Below are 26,162 nucleotides of genomic sequence, written 5' to 3' on the forward strand. Positions count from 1 at the left end.
TACAGAAATCCTAGGAATGTATTTTGGGTTTAAATTGTGGACCGGGGGTTCAGGGGGTTAGGAACTGCACCTGTGAAACTTTTGCTCCTTGCCTAGTGATGAGTTTTCATATTGCATTAGTTTCTCAGTATAGCAAGCAGGCGTAAGGCCAGGTACTGATCCGGTATTAGGCCATGTAACATTAACGTTCGAGAGCAACCAAGAAGATAAGGTTAGAGCCATTATTCTTTTCTGTAGGGAAGCGAAAATATTTTGGGCATTGAGCCAAAAATGCCTCATTCTCTCTATTTCCTAACACTGAAATCTTATGGATGCTGAGAATTTGGGGAGAATCGGGTTACAAGTTTGACACAATCAAAGGCTTTGCCTCCAGGCAGCTTAATCTCTAACTATAGCTCCTTGACAAAATGCAACCCTGATGAAACAACAGGAGTCTGTCTGTCTGTCTGTCTGTCTGTCTGTCTGACTGACCATCAGGATTTAAAAGAGAAAAGTAACCTCAAGCAGAAACCAGTATAAAACTATGGGGGGCAGGGCTGGTCATATGGTGAAGGATCCGCCTGGATCTGTGATTCAAGGACTTGTGCATTTCATCACCAGTACTTAGTTCTTGTTAGCTTATGATCGTTGTACAACTGTGCCAGCATTAATGGCTAGAAGAGAGGAAATAAAAAGTATGTTTAAAATCCCAGTTGGCCTAAATAGCAAAAACATCCCCTTTTTGTTCAGTGGAGGGTATCTACACTTCACCATCCTGGCTATCACCATAAGAAATTAATGTAATCTAAGAAATTACTGCAAAAGTTGCCATAGGACTTCGAAATGAATGGACTATCAGAAAATATAAAAATGATACTATATATATTAAAACTTAAAAAAAGCTAAAGGCAAAGAACTACTTCTTTTTTCAGCTGTCTAGTTAATAACAGGTCATTAAATGTAATGTGAAAGTTACAGCTAAGCAATATGCATGATGTGATTGCTTAAGTCTTCAGGTGAGTAATTAAGAGGCATCTGTACAGAAATCTCCTGCTAGCAGAACAACACAAGTGTAAGTGGCAGCGTCCTGCTTTTCCAGATACATTTGTCAAATGCAAATTTTTCTGCACAAAATTTGGTTTAACCAGTGCAATTAGCACCGATGGCAGTCGAACTATTAACTAGTAGGACCTGTGCATCAGTCTTGATGGAGCAGAGTTGTTACGATCTGTGGGAGTGGCAATGCTCTTTAACATGAGACTGGTAATTCAGACTAGCCCACTAAATAATAGCAGAGCCAACTTTGGTTAACTCCCTTTTTCTTTCCTCCAGTATGATGTCAGGTCACGCATGAAAAGAAATGTAAGGATTGTTGGTATCTCAGAGAGTATGATGGAGAAGTAGATATGTACTGGCTGAGGTTGTCTTCTCGCATTGATTGTACACTGCCATACTGTAATTGCATTGATCTCAGTGGTGATGTTCTTAATATTACACCGGTGTAAATGAGAGGAGAATCTAGCCACTGACTCTTTTCCAAGTGGCCCACATTGGCACTCTAGAATGAAAACAGGGTGTAGCATAACTATACATCCATTTTCCCGAAACTCAGTTGCATACAAATGTCAACATGAAAAATCAAGTCACTTCCCTAGATGTCTTAGTATTTTACCCCCTTTCATTTTTAGTAAAGATTTCAAGGCTTATATACAAAAGCTCATTAAAGGTAAAATGTAAAGCTCATTTTATTAAAGAAGAAAGTTTTTGGCAATCCATGATGAGTTTCCAGTTGGTTTAGGTGGGCGTGTTCTGAGATGACATATTTGTTTCCAGCAGACATGGTGTGCTGCAGTTTTTGTGTTTACCAGATGAACCCTGCAGTTCTGAGTACTTTCTGTTGGGATTACATTTTGTGTTGCAGGGTTATGCAGGGCAGAAGATTAATTAGAGTACAGGAAGTGACAAAAGTAGCCATAATTAAAGAATACCTCTATAATTAACAGGAAAGAGGTGGTGTGTTCCGAATTGTTACAACTGGACGTAGGAAGGGAAGCTGTAATCATCCCAGGGGCTGAGAAGTGAGGTTTAGTGCAGGCAACCCTCCTGTTGTAGGCTTTTAGCATGTAACCTTCATCTGTCTGTCACATTGGCACAGACTGAAGCTATGCAACACAAGCAGATTGTGAGCTGGAAAGGTAAATCTGATCAGGCATTTTTTTTTAGTGTGTGTTAATAGTTGCCATGTTTTTGTAATACAAACGTCAAGCAAATAAAAGTGACAGCACTCCAGTGGCTGAAAAAAAATGGAGAAAACAGGTTTTTTAATACGGTTTTGGGTCCCTCTGACCTGACACGTGATCAGACAAAGATTGATTTTACAGAGAGTAATCTGAATATAATGACTGATGCTAAAAGTGGAAGGGAGAAGAGTCTGATCCTGCACCACTGAAGTAAAAGGGGTCCACCGTGACTTTTCTTGAAGTTCATGGCTTTCTCTAGCCCAAAGTTGTCTCTGTGGCTTGTCTGCACTAGGAGAAATGGTGTGTGTTATTAATGTGTTATAATCCTAGTGTAGACAAGGCAAGTCATAGTTTTTAACATATGCTAGCTGGACAAGGTAAACCCTCCCCTTAAATTTACTTTGCCTAGCTAGGACAGGTTAAAATTAAGACTAACCAAATTAGAGAAAGCAAGTCTATCCCACCTTTTTAGACTTACACAAACATTTAGAACTCGCTCCTTGTCTTTTGTATGTTACCATATGAATTTTAATAACATGTCCTGCCATGTTTTTAATGTCATGTCATGGATGCACTGATATAAAAATTCTTGCACACGTGATGGCAGTGTCCAGAAATGAGATGATCTGGGGAGGAAATTGTTAGAGACATTCATCTGATGACAAAACACTGACTTCCTAGAGATCCCCTGACCCTGCTAACATATTGCTTCATTAAGGGATCCAGATTATAAACAGAACAAATTAATTTATTTTTTGTTAGCAGCCGGACTTTGTACTGCACATTATTAGAAACATGCGACACCTCCTTCTGTGGAATTACGGCATAGTAAAATATGGACTGTCTTTGTAATGGCAAATCTTTCACACAGGTACATATGCAAGAGAAGCGCCCAAAAGAAGATAGGTATTTAGAAATTTGGTCACCCTTTCTAGTGCATTCAGAGGAATGGAGTTCCCCAGCCAGTAAGCCAGAATCTTTAGCCAGGTTCTTTGAATATTTACGTATTCAAGATCAGGTTATGTACAATGTAGTATGTTAATGTTTTATTGTAACTTTGCCTTAACAACAAAAATCTACAACTAACCTTGTCTACACTAGAATTTTAACACGTAATGAAAATACACTTTTTTTCCTAGTGTAGATATGGCCTCAGTGGCTTCTCACGTTATTCTCTATTCAGGAGGAGATATTTCTTCTTGGATACAGCCCTGTAATGTCAGCTTTGGCCACCAGATTGCACTTGGGCCCACACAAATGATATTTGGGGATATGTTAAGCATGCTTACCTCTTAATGTGGTGACAGGTTCTTCCCTATTTGACTGTGTCATGGGGCCCTTACTCCAAAAATATATCTGCAACTGATCATCTTGTTTGTTTTTTTCCATTGCCCCTATGCCCTAAGCTAACCTTTCACCTGCAGGCTATGCTTTTTTTTTTTTTTTTTTTTTTAAATGTCTGGGCAGAACCCTAAGTAACCACTGCGATTTTAAAAACCGTGAATGTATATCATATCCACTTCACAGTAAATGTACTTTATCATAAAATGCCCAGTGAAATTCTTATCTTTATTTCAATGGAGAGTCTTCATGGCTTAGTAGATCATTAAACTACATCTGGATCATGGAGTTGTGAGTCATTGCAGAGTTGCAAATCTTTCCAATCTGTACGTTTACAACAAGGTAACGAATTAAGTGAGGTTTATCTGTGTAAATGGAAATTTGCCAGCCTCATTTTCACATTACATTACTGCTTTTGTTGGAGCAGATAGAAACATTTTGGGCTGATGTGCAGATAGCTCTCATTTAAGTTTGTTGAAGCCACAGAGACTGAAGTTTTGATGGCTGAGTGCTGCAGTTTGCCTCTGGCAAATGCATACCACTTCTAGTTTTGACAGTATCTAGCATTTAAAAAAAAAAAAAAAGACAGAGTGTGATGCTTACTCCAGTCAATTCAGTTAAGCAAATCTTAGATTCTGATTTTAATATTCACAAACAAACCAAGCCGCCCCACAATCACATAGTTTGCAGGCGTTCTTGAAAGAAAAACTGTGCTTCCAGCTGCTCCACCTTGGAGTCCTGAGATGGTGTTATAATTCACAATTCTTTGTCTCCAAAAGCGGCTGTTCCATTCTGGTTAGCACGTTGCATTGCCTAGCCCTTCTCCTCAAAAGTTAAGCACACTCCCCCTTTACCATTATTCAGACACATTATGTCTTCGGCAGCTAGTTGGTGACCTGAATTTCCCAGTTTTCTGAAGCACCCTTGTCCTGCCTAGAGAGCTTTTGTGTAAAGCTCTCAGAATGCTGATGGCTACTTAAAGAGTCTAACTTCCTTCCTGGTGGTCTGCTCTACTTTACCAGCCAGGCTGGTCCTTACTTTAACCAAAGGAATACAGATGTCAGCCAAACTGAGATTTTCAAAGAGGGGCCCAACTCTCATTGACTTTCAGTGAGAGCTGGGTGACTCTCTTCATCCCCTTTGAAAATCCCAGCGGGTGTGTTCAATTTGTGTGGTGCTATTAAAGTGAGAGAGGAAGGAATCTCACTGTTCAGGATGAGAGCAGGAGTGGAGATGAAAGAAGATGAGATGGTTGAAAAGGAGGAGTGCAGTGCGGGCTATGCTGAGGCTACTGTTTAAAATGGCAGCAGGCTGTGTGGATGTTGAACTGCCAGTGTAGGTTGAATCGCACCCAGTGACAATAAATGGAAGCGTCTTTCTATTGCGTTGTGTTCATTTATAAAAAAAAAATAGTACCAGATCTGTGGCCAGTTAGATGCTCATGTTTGTCATTGTGCTGCATGCCATGACTACGCATGGGATAGAAACAGGGACAGAACTCACATTCTCCTTCCAAAGCACAAGTCCCTTAGACTTTTTGGCTAAAGGAAAATTACCGTTAGCCGGGTAAGGACTGACATACACAAGAGCAGCTCTGACTCCATCCACTAGGGGGTAACTGTAAATATGCAGACACCAGTCTGGTGCATAAATTCCTTGCCACAGCCAGCTACCCTGGGTACCCAAGAGGAAGAAAACAAAATAAAATATACTTGTAAAATATGTGGAGGGAGAACGTCCTGGCTATTTGGAGAATATCTAACATGCCTTTAAGTGCCCTGCCGGGGGATCCCCAGCGTTCAAAGGTGGGGGCTGCACTGGCTGAGCTTCTGGCTTCACCCAGCAGAGATTTCGAGGCCAGGCCTACACTACGAACTTACGTCAGTGTAACTGTGTCACTCGGGGGTGTGAAAAATCCACACCTCTGAGCAACGCAGCCACATTGACCTAACCCCCGGTGCAGACAGCGTGGTGTCAACAGGACAGCTTCTCTCCTGTCAGCGTAGTAGCATCTTCACTAAAACACTACAGCAGCTCATCTCTCTGCTGCTGCAGCCTTTTAGCTGTAGACCCGCTGACAGCGTGTTAATCATTCACTAGCAAAAGGTAACAAACGGGGATGCCTTTGATAGGGCATTTCTAATGTGTCCTAAGTGATCTGGGTAGCTATGCCCGGTGAAGTGTGTTTACTATTTCCTTCCATACACAGGGCCACTTCCTTATGCTCCATACATCAGCTGTACCCATAGTCGCTCCAGGAAAAATGCAGTAGTATTGACGTTTCACATCTTTCCTTTGGGTTTTTATGCCTGTCTGTTTGGGGGGGTGGAGTTTTTGTTTGTTTATAAATAGTAACCAAAACAATTGGAGGGGAGGTGGGGGGACATCAGGGAGGAGCAGAATCCCAATGTAGAAGTTGGAGAAAGCCCTGCTGAGTGCAGTCTGTGTCCTGTGGTCGCCATGAATCAGGGCCTGAATCTACAACGTGCTATAAAAGCCAGGCAGGGGCACAGAACTGTCTTGCTCAACTGTAGGTTTAGCAGTTACATTTTTTTCTCCCTACTGATTATCTCTACATAGTGTTGACCTAAATGAAGAAAGTCTTGCCCCTGCTATAGCTTCAGTGTGTTTCTAATGGAAGGCGGGGTCTGAGGGCAGCCAGGCTGGGAGACGTGAAGCACCACTGAGTCCTGGCATTTCAGCCCATGGCAACACTTTCCTTTCAGAGTCTGAGTGGGCGGAGGGGACTGAAGTAGGCTGTCAGTAGGGGCGGGGAAGGTTGGGTTACATCGATAGCTCAGATCTGTAAAGAAATGAAGGGGAAGCTGGATGACTAGGCAGACAGACAGGTGAGGGAGGCTTCTTCAGTTCGATGTTTTAACAAATGGAACCCATGCTACCTGTGTCTTCTCAACCTGATCGCTCTGCTTCAGCCTTTACCACTTGCACCCTGCAACTCTCTCTGCTTCTCTCGACTAAGCTCTTCAGGGCAGGGACCCTGTCTTCCTTTGTGTCTTTGGAAAGTGCCTGGTGCAGGGTGGGAATTACTGTCATCAAACTACTCATGATATCTGGAAAAGACTGGGAGTTCCACTACCGCCTTGGCGTGAACTTCTGAAACCGGACACACACACGCCCCCCAGCCCCACTCGCTCCTTTCCCCCTCTCTCCATTGCTTGCTACTCGCTCTCCCTTCTCCTCCTTCCTCCTCACTCAATACTCTCCAATTCCCTCCCCACCCTCATCCTCCACAGCTGGGCTCCCTCTGGGATGGGAGCTGCAGCCTGATGCCAGAGCTTGCTTGCCTGCCTGCAGGATGCAGGGGGCAGGCTGATGACCCCACAGCTCCTCCCCTGCCCGCAGACTTTTGGTGTCTGGTCAGATCTAGGTGTCCTTTTCAACTGGACTTTCTCGTCAAAAACCAGACATCTGGCAGCGCTATTGAGCAGCTTCCACATCCACAGCTTCGATCTGCCCCACGTTCATTTAAACTAGGTGTAGCCCATAAGGCTTCTGATAAGAGGCAAATGCAGCCCTGAGTCGACCAAAGATGGGTGCCCTGGCATAGGCCTGGTGCAGGGAAAGTCTGGCCGTGTCTCACTCAGTCTGCCCTTCGTTCCTTGCACCAATGAGATTGAAGCGTGTGTATGCACACGCACGCACACAGAGAATTGTTTCTCTGCTTAGAGGCACGGTAGCATGTGACAGATCAGATATTTATAACCACAGCTGTAGAGCTTCCTTGGAAGGAGTAGTGTAAACAGTTATTTATTCTGGTTATACTACCATTATGAGCTAGCCGGACTACGTGTTTGTAACTTTAGGCCTTTCCCAGAAATGCAGCCTTCTCATTCTGAGAGAAAAGTAAAACTGGGATAGTGTCATAGTCTCGTTTTTAAAAGGAGACCAGAGATAATACTGACTTCATAGTTTAATTTGGCAAAAATCAGAAGGGCTGCTTTCTTAAGAGGCTATCGTGCACTCTACTGCATTTTAATGCATTTTCACAGGGTCACATGAGAGCACATTGGTTGCTTGTCTGTTTAGTCCTTGTTTGTGTGTCTGAATGAAGCTTTTACAGAATTAGCCATGTACAGTACTCAGTCAGTGCAATTATTTATATATATATATATATGCATTGCCCAACAGAGCTTGCCTGCATAATAGCCAGTACAGAATGGGGCAGAACACATTTTCATTGTTATTGATTTTTCCCAGATAGTTTGGAGATCACTTTTCACTATCTCAAAGGAAAGGGAAAGAGAGCCGTGGTAAAACAACCCCTTCCCCTATGAGGAGCCAATGCTAGGCAAGGGAAGCTGGTAATAAAGCTTGTGAAGAAATTCTGAAAAGGACATGTACACACCAGCAAGGAGGTCTTGGTCTAGAGTTGCCCCTTAATAACTTGATTGATAAGGGCCTGCAATGAGCAGTTTATTGAATCGGTGAACGCGGCGCTCCTGGATACAGAAGTCCTGGCACAGTCATGATGATCTGCTGCTACGGCAATCAGGTTAGCTACACTAGCAAGTGTCTCTGTAACATGAAGCTAAATTTCTCTCCCCTGTACTTGTCAGAACTGCCGCAGCGGCATGTTAATGTTCTACATTTTCCAATGAAAGTATTCAAATGGGAGTTAGGGAGTTGGGGAGAAAAATCAAGCAGGCTCATAACAGAGATATCACAGCTGCATAGTGTGTACTGTAAATGAGTAATGGATCGTGTGCTTGAGCCTGGAATACTTACCCATACCTTTATATAATAGAATATAAAACCCAGTGAGAGATTTCCACACCTAGATGATAACTAATAAAGAAGTCCCCAGTATAACATTGTCATTTTTTATTTGCTTGGGTTACTTCAAGGATGGTATTCTAACCTTCACATATGAGGCTGTATTCAGACCTATCATAAGCTGATATAACCCAGCTGAATTCAGTGGTGTTACACCTACTTATATCCTGTGTGTTTTATGGGCAGTAGCTGCAAATACTCACCATGAAATTGAAATGCCAAGATCTTTTGCTTATTTAAAAAAAAAAAAAAAAAAAGGGTAGACATTTTATTATACTAAAAAAGCAATTTTAAAAGCTAGAGTGCTACAGGATACCCTAAGACTTAGAGGCAGATTTTCAAGGGTTCAGTACTTGACAGGGGGTGGATTTTCAAATGACCTTAGCTCTGATTTAGGTACCTATATAAGGTCTTGCTTGTCAACTGAACTCTGCACCCAGCAGATCCCATTGGGACACTTATGGCCACATTTCCCACAAGGGTTCAGCACCCAGCGTTGCTGCGTGGTTTTAAAAATCCCCTGTGGATGCTGAGCCCTTCTGAAAATTCTGGCCTTAGTCTCTTCCGCCTGTTTCTAGTAATTCAAGGTGGTAAAGGGATTTTCCTGTTCCCTTCACACTTACTCCCCAGTGCAACAGTCGAGCTGCTTTTTCTAAGTGTTTTGAAAGCTGAAATTCTGTGCGGTAAACTCAGCAAAGGAATGTCCCAGGCAAAAAAAAGTGCTGACCAGGACAGACATGTCAGCATTCAGCTTGCCGTGTAAGGGAGACACCCCCCCGTTTTCCTGCCCAAGGCTTCCTGGGGGGCTGTTTGGGATCACAGTGTGTTTATTTTGGAGATGGGAAGGGAGCACTGAAAAACTCTTTCTAAATGTGCGTGTTTAGATTTATGCAACTGTGCCTTACTGGCATGTCTCAGATAGCCTGGGCAACATCTGTTCAGACATACAGCTTTGGCCCATTTTTATCAGAGCAAGAAAGAGGGCACTTCAGACATCTTCCACCCCACAGCCATCATCAGGCAAACACCTCAGAAAAGACGTAGGATTTGTGCCGTTCTCTAACAATCATCAAATTTAGGCTGTGTCAGGTCAGTGGAATAAGCAAATGACTATCTATAATCCTCCACTGAGCGTGCTCTGCTAAAAACTCCCAGATGCTTACATCTAGACACTTAAGTGCTTTAGCTGTCACTGGGTGTGGCATATGAGGAGAGAAGTTGTCTCTCTCATAGTCAGGAATCAAGCTTCATAGGGCTCTATAGACCAAAGCCAGAAGACAACAGGAATCCAGTACAGTTGTCAAAGAACTGGTGCATGTAATTAACACATTCAACAAGCAGGCGCCTGCATTCTGCACCAAGTCTAATTTCTAAGTGGTTTTCACGTGCAGCCCATGTAGAGGCCATTGAAGAAATGCAGCTGGGAGGTCACAAAGTCATGGATCACTGTGATAAGGTCTATATCTGAGAGATGAAGGCTTTCTAGGCCCCAAACGTTACTTTTAGTAGGCAAAGGGTAGACAAACTCCATCCAAAAAATGAGCAGGAACTACCCCTACCATATTCCCAGGTATTCTCCTCTACCCCCAAATCCTGGAGCATCACCACCAGATTATTCCTCTGCCATCTCACTTTCCTCCACGTCTCTCTCTGAACTGGAAACTGAGAAAGTGGAGGTATTGCACCATCTAGATTTGATGATAACTGTAAGCCTTGTCCATGAACTGATGATACTACAGGCCCATTTTAACAACGTCTTCCTCCCCCATCCATTGAAATGGAAAGATGACCAAATAAAGCCTGTGGAACCCAGCATGAGCAATCGTTTGGGAGGAGATGGGCCAGTGCACAAAACCTATACTCCAGGTTCTCCCTGAGAGAAAAAAGCAGCCAATGCAAAGCTCCTCACCTAACTTGGGACCTGATGCGTGTTAACGTGCGCTATGGTCAGAGCTATCAAAAGCTGCTGATGGATCTAAGAGATTCTCCATGGATACCTGACCGTAGTTTGTTGCTTCTCTATGTCAGGGCCCAATGCTGAGGTTAAAAATGGGGTTACATTTACAAGGGTCATTGCAAAGTAGCCTCTCCTTGGTACGGATTCGATGGGGAGAAAATTGTAATTCTCAGGCAGGCAGGACCAACTGTTTAGTTGCTTCTGAAAGGGACCATGGGGTGCTGCAGTGGATCATAAGCTACATTTGTCTAGCACTGATGTGTGTGTTTAATATTGCATAATGGGGAATGTTTGTCAACATCTGCGCCAGTATTAGCATATAACAGCTCTAAGTGGTAGAGTGACGATTAACTTTGGTTTGTCCTTTTGGATGTTAAGCTCTTTGGGGACTGGATTGTCTTTTACTAGATGGAAGTACAGGTGGCCATCATTGTGGCGTTCAATCCTGGCTGGGGTCTCTATGTGCCACCATATTATAAATAAGACATAATTAGTCAAATAAATTATATAGTGGGAGTTTTTGTTGCTAACCCTGGGTGCAGTTTGGTCATGGCACTGGGGTTAATGCCCATATTCCTGCAAAAGGGCCATGAGATTGCTTTAATAACCATGACTGGTTGAGAGGACCAGATTGCTTAGATCTCCTTCAAAAAGAGAGAGGCATGATTGAAAGGTTTGTCTTATTTCTGTCCGAGTGCCCTGCACATGTGTTACAAACTGAGTAATAGGGAGAGCTGTAGAAACTGTATCGGTTAGCCTTTACATTTGCTTATAACACTCCACCAGTGCATGCTTCTATGGCCTTGTCAGCACTAGAAAGGGTCTGCAAATCACTCTAGTAGAAAACCCTCCTAGTAGAGATCTAACTTATACATGGAAGTTCTTTTGCCAGTGTAGTTTATATCCGTTCCCCAAACAAAATAAAGTATCCAAGCGAAAGGACTCTTTTCCTGGGATAACTCAATAGGGCTTTTGCTGGCATAGCTACGTTGGCTAGTGGTTTGATTTTTATTTAATTTATTTATTTCCCCCCACCCTCCTAACCAGCAAAATACATAGGTGCTGGAACTAAGAGTGTAGGGGTGCGGCCGTGTCTCCTGGCTTGAAGTGGTTCCCATTATATACAGGTTTACAGTTTGGTTCAATGGCTCTCCGCACCCCTACTCTAAAAAAAATTGTTCCAGCACCCCTGGCAAAGTGTGCTGCATTGTGGACTACGGGGTGTGAACCGCAGAGCACACCAAAGTGTTGTGATCTAACTGCCCTGCATGGAATCGAGGCTGCCCCCAACTAGCTACCTTTTAGTTTTCACGAGCTGCAACCAGGCGGGGCAGTTAGATCACAACACTTTGATGCACTCTGTAATTCCCAACCCTGTAGTCCACAGTGCAGCACAATGTTGACATAGATAAATGCGTAGACCAGGCCTGGGAAAGGCTTGCAATATTTGTATTATCCTAAACAAGTATCTGAGGAAACAATGACTTTTTATTATTTGCCTGTTGGTATTTAGGTAACTTCAAATGCAGTATCTCTCTCTTGATAAATAATAACATAATTTTAACGCCTTTAATCCTGTGACCCACAGGCCCTGGTTATTAAAGTGAGGACCACAGATAATTACATTTAGAAAAGACTGGCATGTAATGTCAGTGGATCATTAAAGAGCCATTGTTTTTAGCTTCACTTTCTTTCCATAGAGTAGGAAATGTGCTAATATTTTTCAAGGTTCCTGGATTTATAATTCAACATTTAGTGAGTGTGGAGTTTTTCATGTGTGGTTTTTGTATTTTGCAAACTCTGTAGGTTTTGTGAAGGAGCTGCAGTCCTTCAAATGAACAAAGCCTAGGCTAGCGTGGATTTATAAGAAACAGATATTAAGATGTTTAGATGTTGTTTGCTGTTTGTGAAATCTGAAACATCTGTGGCTGGGGAGCTTGAAAGTTTATAATTTGTTTAGATATTTGAGGGTGGTTTTGCTTTGTTTAGAAAGCATGCTGATTATTTGAGAGGCCCTATTTTTAAAGAATGTAAAATAGTTTCGCTGTCTCAGGTCTGAACTTAAGACCAGTCAAATTGGCAGTGGGTCCCCAACTTTAATCCATGAATCTATTCAACTCTACCATTGTTTAGACACAAAAAAAAAGTTTCCATAAAAATGCTGGCATGTGCGATATGCAGGGAGCATAATGCCTTCATTGAAATGGTACCAGAAGCTATTTTTAAAAAATTCTATTATTCACAAAACAATATTTTACAGTTTCAACATCCGGTGTAAGACTAACATGTCAAATTTAGCACTTGTCTGACTCTCTGTTGACTTCAGTACAATTGTGACCACTTTAATCCTGGCTGACTTTGTCCCAATAAGTCTGGTTTTGTATTGTTTTTAATTTTCAGTATTGCTCTTTCTAGTATTTCACTTTGCAACTTTAGAATGTGGTATACAGCCAATAACGGGTCCTTTTCTTGCAGTTACAGGGATCCATTAAGAGAAAACTGGAAGATGACAGCTCCCCTGCTTCCAGTGGCATGCCTGACGTCATTTTCCCAAGCGATAATAAGAGACTCTGTCTTGATGACGTAACTCTATCTATGGGCCAAGACACCCATCCCAATGTGTCCTGTTCCGATTTGCAGAACTCTCCATTCTCCACCAATCACAGCACTTCTTCCATGGGAGTAGCTGGTCACTCAGTGCTACTTGAAAACAATCACATGAATGGCAGTGGCATTAGTTCTCCATTCTCAGTACCTCCCAACACTGAAATAGGACAGAAAGGGACAATCGGTGGACAAAATAATGTTGTTCATTATGACGAGAAAGGAAACAACATGCAGTCAGTGGACCAGGAATTGCAAGATCTGTTAGAAGAGCTGACAAAAATGCCTGATCCTTCTCCTAATGAGCTGGATCTTGAGAAGATTCTGGGAAGCAAGGCTGAAGAGCCACTTGGTCTGAGCCATTCACAGTCGAGCATAAGCACCACACCAAAGTCCCCGCCGCGGACATCTCGCTTGGAGAACCATAGTGCGAGCCAAGATTTTTCTCCAGGTTGCAATCCGACGAGTGGAGGGTCCCCTCAAATGAGGCATTTGTCCGTTGGGGCTAACTATCCGGCTCCTCCCCCAAGCAAAGCTGTTGCGTCACCCATTTCTGCGGGAACACAGAATCCGAACCAGGCACAGTCTATGCTGCCAGTACCCTTGTCCAACCTGCCTGGCTCTAACTGGCATGCACAGCAACTGAAGCAGCTGGCAGCAAGCAAGCAAGTATCTACTACTAAACAGCAAGTACAGACTCCCAGTTGGCCAACCATGTCTACTCCAGGTCTTTCTCCACCTTACAGGCCAGGATCATCTCCACACCATCAACCCTTCAGCCCTCAAAATGTCATGGTGTCTGGCATGACCTCTAATAGTTTATCAGGAAACAATATTCAAAGTCCTCAAAACACTCTGCTTTCAAGCATGGCTTCCGGTAACAACCCGTCCAGTGGGCCCTCCCCTCCATATGGGTCAGAGAAGCTTTCCAGTCCAGCTCTCAACCAGCAGCCTTTCAGTCCCCAGAATTCCATGCTATCCAATATGACTTCGACCAGCATCCCAACCAACAATATTAAAAGTCCACAGAACAATCTGGTTTCCAGCATGGCCTCCACGAATACTGGACCCTCCCCATCATACAGACCAGAAAAACTGTCAAGCCCAGCTCCGCACCAGCAGCCGTTTAGTCCTCAAAATACGTTAATTCCTAACATCACTCCCACCAGCAATCCCACCAGTATGCAAAGCTCTCTTTTTAAATTGATTACTACAAACCAGCCCAAAAATACGAACATAATTATGCAACAGGCATCTAATGGCTTGCAGAATGAGAATCCTGCTACCCAAGACCAGTTTTCTTTCAATAACACCAAACCACTATCTCATTTTGCATCAGAGTCAACTACTTCAAAGATGTCAGCCATGACTGCCAGTCCAGGACAGCAATCCCTCATTCACTATCTCCAGCAACAGCAACAAACTCCAGCCACACAACAATCTCCGCAGGCTAATAATACCCAGTTTATCGAGCAACATCTTCGACAACTGATGCAACCACCTCGGATGCAGAGACACATGCAGCCTGCTGCTTTGCCGTCTCAACCCAGACAGGTTAGAACACTTTCTTCTACGATAAACGGGCTACATTTGTTGGGATTTCCCCATACACACATATCTCTGTTTCAAATATAGCATCACTAAGCCCGTTGGGTATGTGCATAGACATAACGACAACAACGTCCTGGGGTTCTTGGGAGTAATTTTATTTATTTATTCACTTGAAAGACTATGTAATTCCATCATACACATCCTAGTAGTTTCTCCTAGTTGAGTGGATAGTTTCACACTATTGTACAAAGAATGTGTCAAATCACTTGCATCACTTTTAAATGAATAGTTGTGCTCTTCTTGTTAGCTTATTTTGGTAGCTATGAAGATATTCACATGATAGATTTCCTATTGTTGCTCTCTATTAAAATAATTTTTAATACTCTGGATCAAATTCCACCCCAGGTTACACCTCTGAAGCCAAGTAGGGTCAGGTAGGATGGAAAGTGAAGCCTGATGTATGTTTAGCAGATCAAGCAATGCAGCACTTGAGTGGCAAGGAGGCAAACTTGAAATATGTTACCAAAACGCACCCAAAAAATGACCTCCTTTTGATGACTGCCTGCCCTTCCCTATGTAGAGTGGATACGTGCCCTTCCTTATGTGTAGAGCAGTTGGGGTTCTCAAACTGGGGGTCGTGACCCCTCAGGGAGTTTTGAGGTTATTATAGGGGGGTCATGAGCTGTCAGCCCCCGTGCATGCCGGTAAGGGTGGCATGGCATGGGGTCATCACTTTTGGGGGGGAGGGGAACCACAGCTTGAAATATTTTCAAAGGGAGTCCCAGCAAAAAAAAGTTTGAGAACCCGTGAAAGGAATGCAGCTAGCAGAGGGTTAGAAACACCTTTCGTTTTTCTCGAGTAACCCCTGCTGGCAGATACAAGGAGAGTTGCTGAGTGGCACCTATCTGTACCTTACCTGACTTGAGAGATGTTCATTGTGACAAAGGGAGAGCTGAGGGAACGGTGTTTATTCTGTGGACTCAGGCGTGAGGGAACAATGTCTGTATCTTCACTTACGAAAACAAAATGGTTAAATAAAATGCAAGCTCACAGCCACAATTAACTACGCTGTTAACCAGAAGCAAAACTCTGGCGGTAGAATCTGTCAGGCTGCGTTATTGAGCACGGAGTACAGGGGACTCTGTCCAGACACCAACTGGCATGGAGTCTAATCACTTATCACTGGCCAGTGCTCAGAAGAGCAGAGGTTGGTCTCTGAGGTACTATTGGGTTTAGTTGACAAATGATTGACAAAATTGGGTGTTTCTTTGTTCTTCATTGTGCAATGGTCAGCTGTCAAATGTCCAGCGTGTGCCAGCAGTTCCCAGGCTGTAGTATCTTAGATACCACAGCCTTTTCCTGTACTAAGAATAAGAAACAAGGTAGCTCTTGGTAAATGGAGCGCCTTTCCACAGCACCATTTCAGGACTGACTCCCCCTTTTCCAAAGAGTGTGTTCTCCATAGCCCCTTTATAATACAACTGCTTCAAATAGGCTGGTGGGAAGGGCTGAAACATACTGATGCTGTTTATCCAAACATATATATCCGATACTACAGGGCACTTCAGGGGCTGATTAGACATTAAAAGAAAAAAACAGGATATAGATGTCGGGCCCTGATCCAGCAAAACACTTCAGCACATGCATAATTTAAGCATGTGAGTAATCCTATTGTCTTCAGTGGGACTAGTCCTCTTTTAAAAGTTAAGCATATAGTGAAGTTGTTTGCTAGATCACGGGCTAAAAGTGTCTCTCCTCTCCACCCACTCCACCCCTCCCGGGACTGGGGGATCGCCATCTTCCTGCAGAATTCCTGAGGACCCCAGTGCCCCAGCTTCCCCTCACACCTATTTGGGCTCCCACATCACTGTTTTATCCTTTTAGCCAGGAAAAACTAGAAAAGATTCCATTTGAAGATTCACTTTAGTTGGTGAGTGGGTCCTCTTCAGGAATCTTTCTTCGTGCTTGGCTTGTACTGCATTTCTAGACCCTGCCTAGAGCAAACGAGCAAGAGTGTATAATTTGGAGGCTATCAGTAAAGATCAAGGACAGTTGAGAGACAATGGTTACGGGTGATGATTATTTCACATGTCCACGTCAGTTAGGTAAGGTCAGAGTGCCTCACTGATTTTATAAGGTAAGACTTATTACATTAATTATAATCTAAACTACGCTGCTTCTCCAGGTTTTATAGCTTGTTAAACTGCCCATGATCGATGATGAGTGGTGAAGATCAGGATATTTGTCCTAGGTTTTAATAACTTTTTGACAATTTTTAATGAAAAAATGGCCCCTGTATGCAAAAAAATTTTTTTTTTAAAATACCATAGAGAGAGACAATATTCTAGACACATGAAATATCAAAATTCCAGTATACTTAAATTTCTTTGAATATTAGTACTTACTTCTGCTGTTTTGTATACAATTAATTTCTCAGATGGGTCAAAGGCACTGATGTTGAGATTTTAGACCTGATTCTGATCTCACGTCAGCTTTATGCCTGTATAACTCAATGGGTTTCAGTGGAGTTATTCCAATACAACAATGTAGCTGAGAGCAGAATTGGGACCTTTATATTTTATTACCACCACTTCTCCATCAAAGCCCAATAACAAATAGATTCAAATGTAGATCCATTGTCTCATTAAAGGACAAAAAGTTAAAGATTTGAGGAGGGGCTGGGGGTGAGTAACTTCTCCATCTTTAAAAGTAGTAACTGGATGGAGAAAAATATTTTATCCCTGGTCAAGGAAATATGTTAAGAGGAAATTAATGTAGTACCCTGGAATGTTGTTGGGTGTTTAGAAGTCATCCTTGTACTCTGTGCATACGTGTGTTTGTATATGTGACTACAATATATAAAGAGGAGGCATAGGGCTTTCATCTTTTGAGCAAGGGATGTGGCTTTGTACAGAAGAAGAAGAAAGTGGATGGTGGCCAGTTGGAGGAAGAACAATAAAGCATGAAACTTGAGCTTTGTAGCAGGCAGGGCAGCCTGGGGAAGGGAGCAGCTGCTGTGACACAGATCCAAAGTGTGAGCTGCTTTGCTGTTGTTGTAACACATTAAAGAGGAGACGCTGCGTTCCAAAAGCTGTACTAACCTACGAGTCTCTTGCAGCTATTTGTTTTTTGTACTTCTTGATATATTTTATATCTCTGTAAGTTAGTCAGACTGTTTTCAAAATCACAGTGCATGGACAGTTGGTAAATCTGATAATATCTAATCTTCTCTCATCTGAAGCGCCGTGTCTTCATTGTTGAAACATTGACAGATATTGATTTAGCCACTGACGGTTTGCATTGTGTGATATTGTAAAGCCTGGTACTGCTACCATCACTCTTGTAGAGATATATTTAAGTTTTCATTTGACTTATGTAGTGCAGATATGTGCAGAGTGAAATTATGCAGACACATCTGGATTCATAAATCCATACCACAGAGAAGGACATTAAACGCCAAATTGTCAAAAATGGTCTCCAAAAATATCATGTACAATTTCAAATATCATGTACACTTAGAAGACTCGGTGGTCAAAAAGGTGTGTTGGTTTTTGGGCATATGGCAGGTTGGAAAGGATTTGCCCACATAGGCTGGATAGCTGTGCATCTCTCTGATTTGCATGCAGTGCAGTTTGCACTTGCAAATCTGCATTCTTGCATGTCAAAAATGTAGTGCCTGATTCTCCTCTGATGTAATATTGCCTTCGGTGGAGACTCTTAATTCCTATGGTCGTGAGAAGAAAACTGGGTCCTTCATGAGGAAACAAAGGTTCACAGAAGGTTAAAGGTGGGGAAATGAGCCTGCAATGTTAGTGGCTGAGTTCAGGTTGCTTTGAAAGGAGTGTGCTGGGACACGTTCAATTTTCTAGGCCCAAAATTTGCCATATAGTAAAACTGAGTCGAATCCAGTAAGGGAATGGCATCTGGATTGTGTAAATATCTTAAAAACAAAATACCATTTTACAGATGGTTTTGCAGGGGATATAAATAATAAATTGCCATCATTTGGGTGTGACACACTTCACATTCCTGAGCTCCACTTGCTCTACAGCAACCAAACGCTATTCCTAGAACTCTGTGCATTCCTGCTGACATGTGGGATAGCCGCACAGAGAGGAGTCAACAAAAGGTATGTTGGCTTCAGCTCTGTTGCCAAAACCATGGGAGGAAAGAATGGAGAGGAGCAAAATCAGCAGGAAAACAATCCTATTAATAGGATTAATGGTCAGACTTGCATCTTGCTGTTGAGTGGGGCGCGGAGAAGAGCAAGACAGTGATGAGCAGATGGAAATGAAGAGTGAGAAAATGCTAACGGGGCTTGAGGGTGTTTCTGTAGTTGTAGGGAAAGCTAGAGATACGGTGTCTGCGTTGGCAGCGTAAATTATAGGTTGCACAGAAGAATGAAAACCCCTCAGCTAGATTTTGTAAAAGTTTTTTTTCTTTGTGCAGTATATAAACATAGGTGGCACATGAGACTTCTGTTTGGGGAGGCTTACATGTGAGCGCTGGAAGCTTTCTAGAAGTGGGGGGGTCAGTGGCGCCCAGACCTTGGCCTTGCCCCCCCAGGTCCTGCCCCCACCCCACGTCTTCCTCCCAGGCCCCCCTGCCCACCGCTCGCTCCTCTTCGCCTCTTCCCCTGAGGCCCACCTGCTTGCTCCTCTCTACGGGTGGGAGAGGCCTGGAGGAAGAGGCGGAGCAAGGGAGGGGCCTCGGTGGGGGGCGGGGGAAGTGTGAGTATGGACGGGGCACAGGCGGGGCCACAGTCTGGGCACCGGTGGCCCCCCTTCCAGGAAGTTTTGCTTCCGGTGTGCCAAAGGTGGCGGGCTGGCATGCCTCCAATGGAAAGTGATCCGCGTTTCATACGTAGCATTTGTCCTCCTGCATAGCCAGCCTTTTTTGGGGAGGCTTACCTCCCCCAGCCTTTTACATGTACCGCCTATGGTGTTAAAGGTGCCCTTTTATATTCTACATCACATTATATTAATTTACCTTTTATCTATGAGGCATGAACATTTGAATACCCTGGGCCTGATTCTCCCGCTGCCCTGCACCATGTGTGGTCATTTACACGAGTGGAAAGTCAGTCTGAAGTGGGTGTAAAATGTTACTATTCTGGCTGGGTAGCTGCTCTGGAATAAAAAGGATAAACATTCTGAAAAGCAATGGAGAATCAGGTTCGTTGAATTGAAATACAGTACAGCCTCAGCGTTATGAACTTGGCTGGTCAGCCACACACCTCATTTGGAACCGGAAGTACACAATCAGGCAGCAGCAGAGACCAAAAAAAAAAAAAAGAAGCACCACCAGTACAGTACAGTACTGTGTTAGACGTAAATTATTTAAAAAAAAGGGAAAGTTTTTTAAAAAAGATTTGACAAGTAAACTGTTTCTGTGCTTGTTTCATTTAAATTAAGATGGTTAAAAGCAGCATTTTTCTTCTGCATAGTAAAGTGTCAAAGAAGTCAATGTTCAGTTGTAAACTTTTGAAAGAACAACTATGATGTTTTGTTCAGAGTTACAAACATTTCAGAGTTACGAACAACCTCTGTTCCCGGGTGTTTGTAACTCTGAGGTTCTACTGTGTGAACCAATCCTGTTGTGACTTCAGGGGAAAATACCCAGTGTTTAAAATGCCCAGATGTTGCATGGAGACATGTCTGGCACAGAGGGTGTCCAAGCTGTCATGCGTGAATAAACCTCTAGTTGATCAGACCGAAACTGCTGGCCAGATTTCATCTGTGTCTTCTGTTAACATTTTTTAAAAGTGTCAGTTTTATTTTCTTCAGTGCCACTTTGAAAGAAGTTCTGATTTGGGTTTTGTTTTGGAGTTGGGTTTTGTTTTGATTGGTTAGAAAAGAGGTGTTTTTTTTTTTTGGTTGTTTTTTTTTAATTACTTTTTTACTAATACCGTGGAGAAGAAAAACAGATTTGATTTCAAAGGGTAGTGCTAGTGATAGTACAATGCCAGAGCCCAGGCCTTTGAGGGTGTGGAGAGCTTTTGAAGGCAAAGCAACAAGCCCTTCTGCTAATTAAGTGGCTTTGAATGGCGAATAAAGGATGCTGGTGATGAATCAGGATTACAGAAAGCAATAAGTCTGAGCCTGGAGTTTGACCTTGTCACAAACTTTCCCCACAGATGTGAAAACATCTTCTTGAATGCTCATTTTTGCTTTTACATTCATTTGTGCAGTTGGAATTGTTTTTCTCAAACTTGTAGGGTTCTTTTCCCTCTCCTTTCAGCAGTCTCAAAGTAGTCAGCATGATTCTGTTATAGACTGGTCCTCGTTGTCTTTTTTTTTTTTTTTTTTCTCCAAAGCAAATAATGCTCAGAGGTAAACTCTTGAAGAGCTGTGGTGGACTTGGCCACTTAACGTCCCATGGGGCGGGGGTCGCACAGTTAATGCAATACTTTGAAATGCAAGAATTAGGAATTAAATTAGAGACTAGTTTTAATTCAAATCTGATTTCTTTTTATATCACTCTTCTCCTTTGTTTGTTTAAACTGTGTACACCCTTCTCTTGTATCAGAGTATTCTGGATTTCAGGCTGTGTCTGCATTGTAAAATGAGCCTTTGTAGTCAAATCTTTAAACTTCTTCAGCCTACATTTTGGGGTGCAGTTTGTGGAACTGAAAATATCTTAACTCTTCATAGTGCATCGACTTCAAAGGAACAATACAAGCAGGAAAGTAACTAAACCTAATTTACAACCTCATCCCACCATTACCCCCTTATTTTTTCTGAAAATTGCTAGGAAAGGCTGTCAAAGCTGAAACTTTCCTTGATCCATCACACTCAGCTTCTTAAATTTATTTTCAGCTTAACAATACAGAAAGAGTCCATGCCAGCAGCGCAATTTGGCCCTGATCGCACGAGCAACCCTACAAAAATAAACAAGTGTGTTCACTCGAATTGCAGAAATAGAAAAGAGTCCAAGGTTTTATAGCAAAGAACGGCGGGGAGTACCGGGGGATATTATGCAAACTATCTTTCTTCCCTATTCCCCACATGACAAAAAGATGATGTGGAAAATGTGTTCACATTCATCCACGTACTATTTTAAAATTGCTTTTGAAGGTGGTGGGAAAGAGAAGGCATGTTTGTGTGCTATGTATGTTCAGGGGGAAGCATAAACCAGTAATCGAAAGAAATTCAGAAACAAGCCTGGAATTATACCGTAACACTGTCTTTTATTAACTTCCTTGTGCCTAGGAATTGCAGCACATGGGATGTTCTACAGCTTTGTACCACAAATCTTCATAGACCTCAGCAATACCACAGTACTTGCATGGTGAGCTTAGGATAGTGCACATCACGCAGAGTTCTCTGCCTTAACACTGAAATGAATCTTGCTTTTGTGGTTTTAAGTCAGTCCCTTCATGTTGCTTTAAGCAACAAATGCACTGTTGTTTCCTTTTGTTTAACAGTGGGGGGGAACCCTCTTTCAAATGTGTAAGGAAAGTGACACGATCATGTTAAAAAGTGTCTCATTAACTTTATGTGGAGCCAGATTCTGCCACCATTTCTCAGACTTCGTAATATCCTATTCTCCAGGAAGCCCCGCTGATTACTTGAGGCTGGACCTCAAGTAGCAGTATTAGAATCTTGCCCCATGGAGGGGGGGAGAGAGAGAGAGAGAGAGTGTGTGTGTTTTTTTCAATTTCTTACTAGAAAGATACTCAGACTAAGAGGCCAATCCTGTAAATCTTGACGAGTAGCTTTCCTTCCATGAGTCCCATTGAGTTCAACGGCAGTTCTGGCAAGTAAAGTTACTCTTGCGCCCAAGAGTTTGCAGGTTTGGTTCTTAACTACAGATTTGCATTTAAAACATTTTTTAAGCCTTTTGATTTTTAGTGGCACACAAAGCATCTGAACGTAGAAACCTTTCATAGATTCCAAGGCCAGAAGGGACCATTGTGATGACCCTGTATAATACAGGCTATATGACTTCCCCAAAATAGTTCCTAGAGGAGATCTTTTAGAAAAACATCCAGTCTTCAATTAAAAATTGCCATGATGGAGATTGTACCATGACTCTTGTAAATTGTTCTAATGGTTACTTGCTCTTGCAAATAAAAACTTGCATCTTATTTCTGGTCTGAATGTGTCGAACTTCAGCTTTCAGCAATTGGATCATGTTATACCTTTCTCTGCTGGATAGAAGAGGCTGTTTTTGAATATTTGTTCACTGCATAGGTACTTAAAAACTCTGATCAAATCACCCTTTAACCTTCTCTTTGTTAAACTAAATAGATTGAGCTCTTTGAGTCTATCACAACAAAGCAGGTTTTCTAATCCTTTAATCATACTTATGGGTCTTCCCTGAACTCTCTCCAATTTTTAACATCCTTCTTGAATTGTGAAGACCAGAACTGGACACACCATTCCATCAGCGCCAAATACGGAGGTGAAATAACCTCTCTGTTCCTGCTCAAGAGTCCCCTGTTTATGCATCCTTGGATCACTCTAGGTCTTTTGCCCCAGCATCATACTGGGAGCTCATATCCTGCTGATTTTTCCACTCTGACCACCAAATCTTTTTCGCAGTCCCTGCTTCTCAGGGTAGAGGCCCCGATCCTGTTAGTATGGCCTGACTTGTTCCTAGATGTATGCATTTACATTTTGCTGTATTCAAATGCATAGTTTTGCTTGCATCCAGCTTACCACGTGATCCAGATCATTCTGTATCAGTGACCTGTCCTATTCATTATTTACCACTCTCGCAATTTTTGTGTCCTCTGCAAACTTTATCAGTGATGGCTTTACATTTTATTCTTCCAGGTCATTGATAAAAATGTTAAATAGAGCTAAAAACAGGGATCCCACTAGAAACATGCCCGCTCACTGATGATCCTTGTTTTACAATTACATTTTGTGACATATCAGTTAGCCAGTTAATTTGTAAACAGCTGAACAAAGGTTTGTAATTTTTTTTCCTAGACTGAGCCCATCTCTGTGAAGGAACTTAAACACCCTGAAAATTTGAGTTTCAAATGGGAATACAGAGGGATCCTTTTTTCATTAGTTGTTGCTAGAGGGCATCACAATGAAGTTATCTGAATGCACAATCTGCCTGTGTCTCATTTATAAAAAGAATACCATGAATGGTGATTTAGCCAATGGCTGAGGGCTGTTACTTGTGTTTTCACTTGTAAGTTCATACAACCGTAATTCCCATATAAAAAGCCATTAAAGGTGTGTTGTTGTACAGCATACTCATGAATACCAAGAAATGAATATTGTGCATGACCTTACTGTAGACCTGATCCCATGTTCCTCCCATACTGAAAACTCCCATTGACTTCAATATCTCCAACATACCATTCTTGCCACATTTGAGGAAAATGTTTTTAAACAAAATAATACAGGCAAAGGATTTCCAAAAGTGACTTGTAGTTTTTTTGGGAGCCCAATCTGAGACACCCTAAAGGGGCCCGCTTTTCTGAAAACTTCAATGTGTCTCACATTGGGCACCCAAAATCATTAGTCACTTTTGAAAATCCTTTGCCAAAACATTTTGAAAACTTGATTTGTACGGTCATATTTATTACTCTGATCCCACCATATTTTAGTATTTTAAAACTGTGTGTTTATTTTACAAGGCAAAAATATTTAAGGAAAGAACCAAAAACTGATGTCACGTAAACAGGAAAAATGATCATTTTGAGTGGTGGTAAACTCTGTGACTCAAGTATGAAGGCAGTTTTGGAGGGTGGGGGAAATACAGTCAGCTATTTGGTCCTTCTGGTTATGCCACTTCTGTAGTTTTCAGCCTTGGTAAAATAAGTGCTGAACAACAATAACAAAAAAAAAAAGTGCAAACCTGTTCTGTTTCAAATGCAATACCTAGAAATAACTTTCCTGGTAAAATGAACTCAGCCTCTTTCTCTTTTTCTCTGGGCATTTTGGAGAAATTTCAGTGTGTGGGTGGGGGAAAACAGAGAAGTGGCTGTAAACAGGAACTGATATTGTCTCTGTTTCAGAATGGGGAGAGAACTGAACTGGCTTCATTGGTTTCTCTCATACATCTGTGTATCTGGAAACACTGGGATGATTCAGAGTTTGCTGATTAATACAGGAGCAAGCAGAAGGGTGAAAATTAACTGCCATTAAAGATCTGCTCTGGGTGGCAAATAGGCCCCTGGAACAAATGCTGGTCTATGAAAATGACTTAGAGAAAAAGGTAAAGGGTCTTAAATACAAATTAGGAGCAGTCGCTTCAAAGCTGTTAACATTAATGTTTGAAAGCAAAACACTATTACGAGCTGTCTTCAAAAATTCTGCCCATTTAGGAAGCAAATCGGCCTGCTCTATTTGGCTTTGCAATATTTCTGTTTCAAGTACTTAAGACTATTTCAAGTATCATACACTAATCATTGATAGAAATTCACAATCAGAATGTAGCAGCCACTTAGAACTTTGAAGGCTAATCACTCTAGGACATGTACATGCTGACGTTTAATTTTTAATGCTGTATTTAGGGGGAGAATATTACCATATTGCTTTGTCATTCCAAGAATCGCTCTTGGCCATTAAAAAAAATTATGCTTGTCTTATCATTTAACCCTTTGAGGTCCAAGTGCAGGATATTTAAAACAAAAGTGAGATGAATTTCTTTAGCATAAATAGTATTATCAATAAAAATCAGTGCCATGCTTTAACGTTTCTGATGCCAATAATTACCAATAATGAAAATGAAACACTTAAGATAAGTGTGGGTCAGAGAAAAACCTGAGTGTAAGGTGATGAACAGATGTTAGGTATTTACTGTTTACATTGTGGTATTGCTGAAGAAGCCCAAGTCAGGATTAGGGAGCCCCCACTGCTTTAGATACTTGTACAAATGTATATGAGATGATGGTCCCTGCCAGAAGACTTTACATCGTGTAAAGACTTAAGAACATGCTTAACTTCACACACTGGGAGTAGTCCCATGACTTCTACAGGACTACTCAGAGGTGTAAAGTTAATCACATGTGTAAGTCTTTGCCGGATCAAGGCCTAAACTGACAAAGAGATGCAGCATCACTGTAGAGTGATGGTTGGCAAATGTCATATTAGTCTCATGATTTTTTTTTTAAATGGTATGAACTTTAATGTAGTGTTTACCTCAGTTCCAACTTGTATTTTAATAGCCCTTTGTTAAGCACGTTTAATCATTCTTTAAATTTCTGTGACTTCGGGCATGTTCACACTGGGTTTTTTTATTCTGTGGGGGTTGGGTTTTATGGAAAATCAGGAATAGAGGAAGTAAACTTTCCCCTTGCAAGGGGAAAAAAACCCTGACTCTCATTTTCATGCATCATAGTGTCAACAGCAAATGAGAAAAAACTCTTTGGAATTGCAGCCCCCCTAACGTTAATACTTTTCTTCCATTTCCAGAAAGATTAGGACATACTATCCTGGGACAGCACTAATATCTCCGACATAAACAAATCAATTTCAGTTGGTATTTAAAGACTGAGGGCTTTTGGAAGCCTCATCTTGAATACTTGGTGTGTTGAATTCTAATATTTCCTATTGGCTAATACCCTAATAAGTATATGCTCTTGCTCTGTTTGGATGGAAGGGTAACTTACAATGCACTTGCATTTGGGTAAGTTATTTTCCCCTACCATTGTTATAGAAGGGTTTGTTTTAAAGAGTGAATGATCTTAAATCTATTATTTTTATTTCACAGGTCTGTTTTTCTGATCC

At 42.0% G+C, this 26,162-nt stretch overlaps 1 protein-coding gene across 4 annotated transcripts in view; it reads left to right on the forward strand.

Moving 5' to 3' along the window:
• The window catches only part of MAMLD1 (mastermind like domain containing 1), a 333,866-nt gene that overhangs the window by 281,807 nt on the left and 25,897 nt on the right, over positions 1 to 26,162 (forward strand). For 3 of the 4 annotated variants that reach the window (XM_067548115.1, XM_067548114.1, XM_067548116.1), the window contains one exon: positions 12,787 to 14,469. In XM_067548115.1, the coding sequence (XP_067404216.1) occupies positions 12,787 to 14,469 (1,683 nt within the window). The remainder of the gene's footprint in view (positions 1 to 12,786; positions 14,470 to 26,162) is intronic. The other variant, XM_067548117.1, reaches the window with a different exon arrangement.

This window comes from Emydura macquarii, unplaced genomic scaffold (genome assembly GCF_026122565.2).
Source record: "Emydura macquarii macquarii isolate MOO-44397 ecotype Brisbane River unplaced genomic scaffold, CSIRO-AGI_Emac_v2 contig_1253, whole genome shotgun sequence".
In the NCBI taxonomy this organism is placed as follows: Eukaryota; Metazoa; Chordata; order Testudines; family Chelidae; genus Emydura; species Emydura macquarii.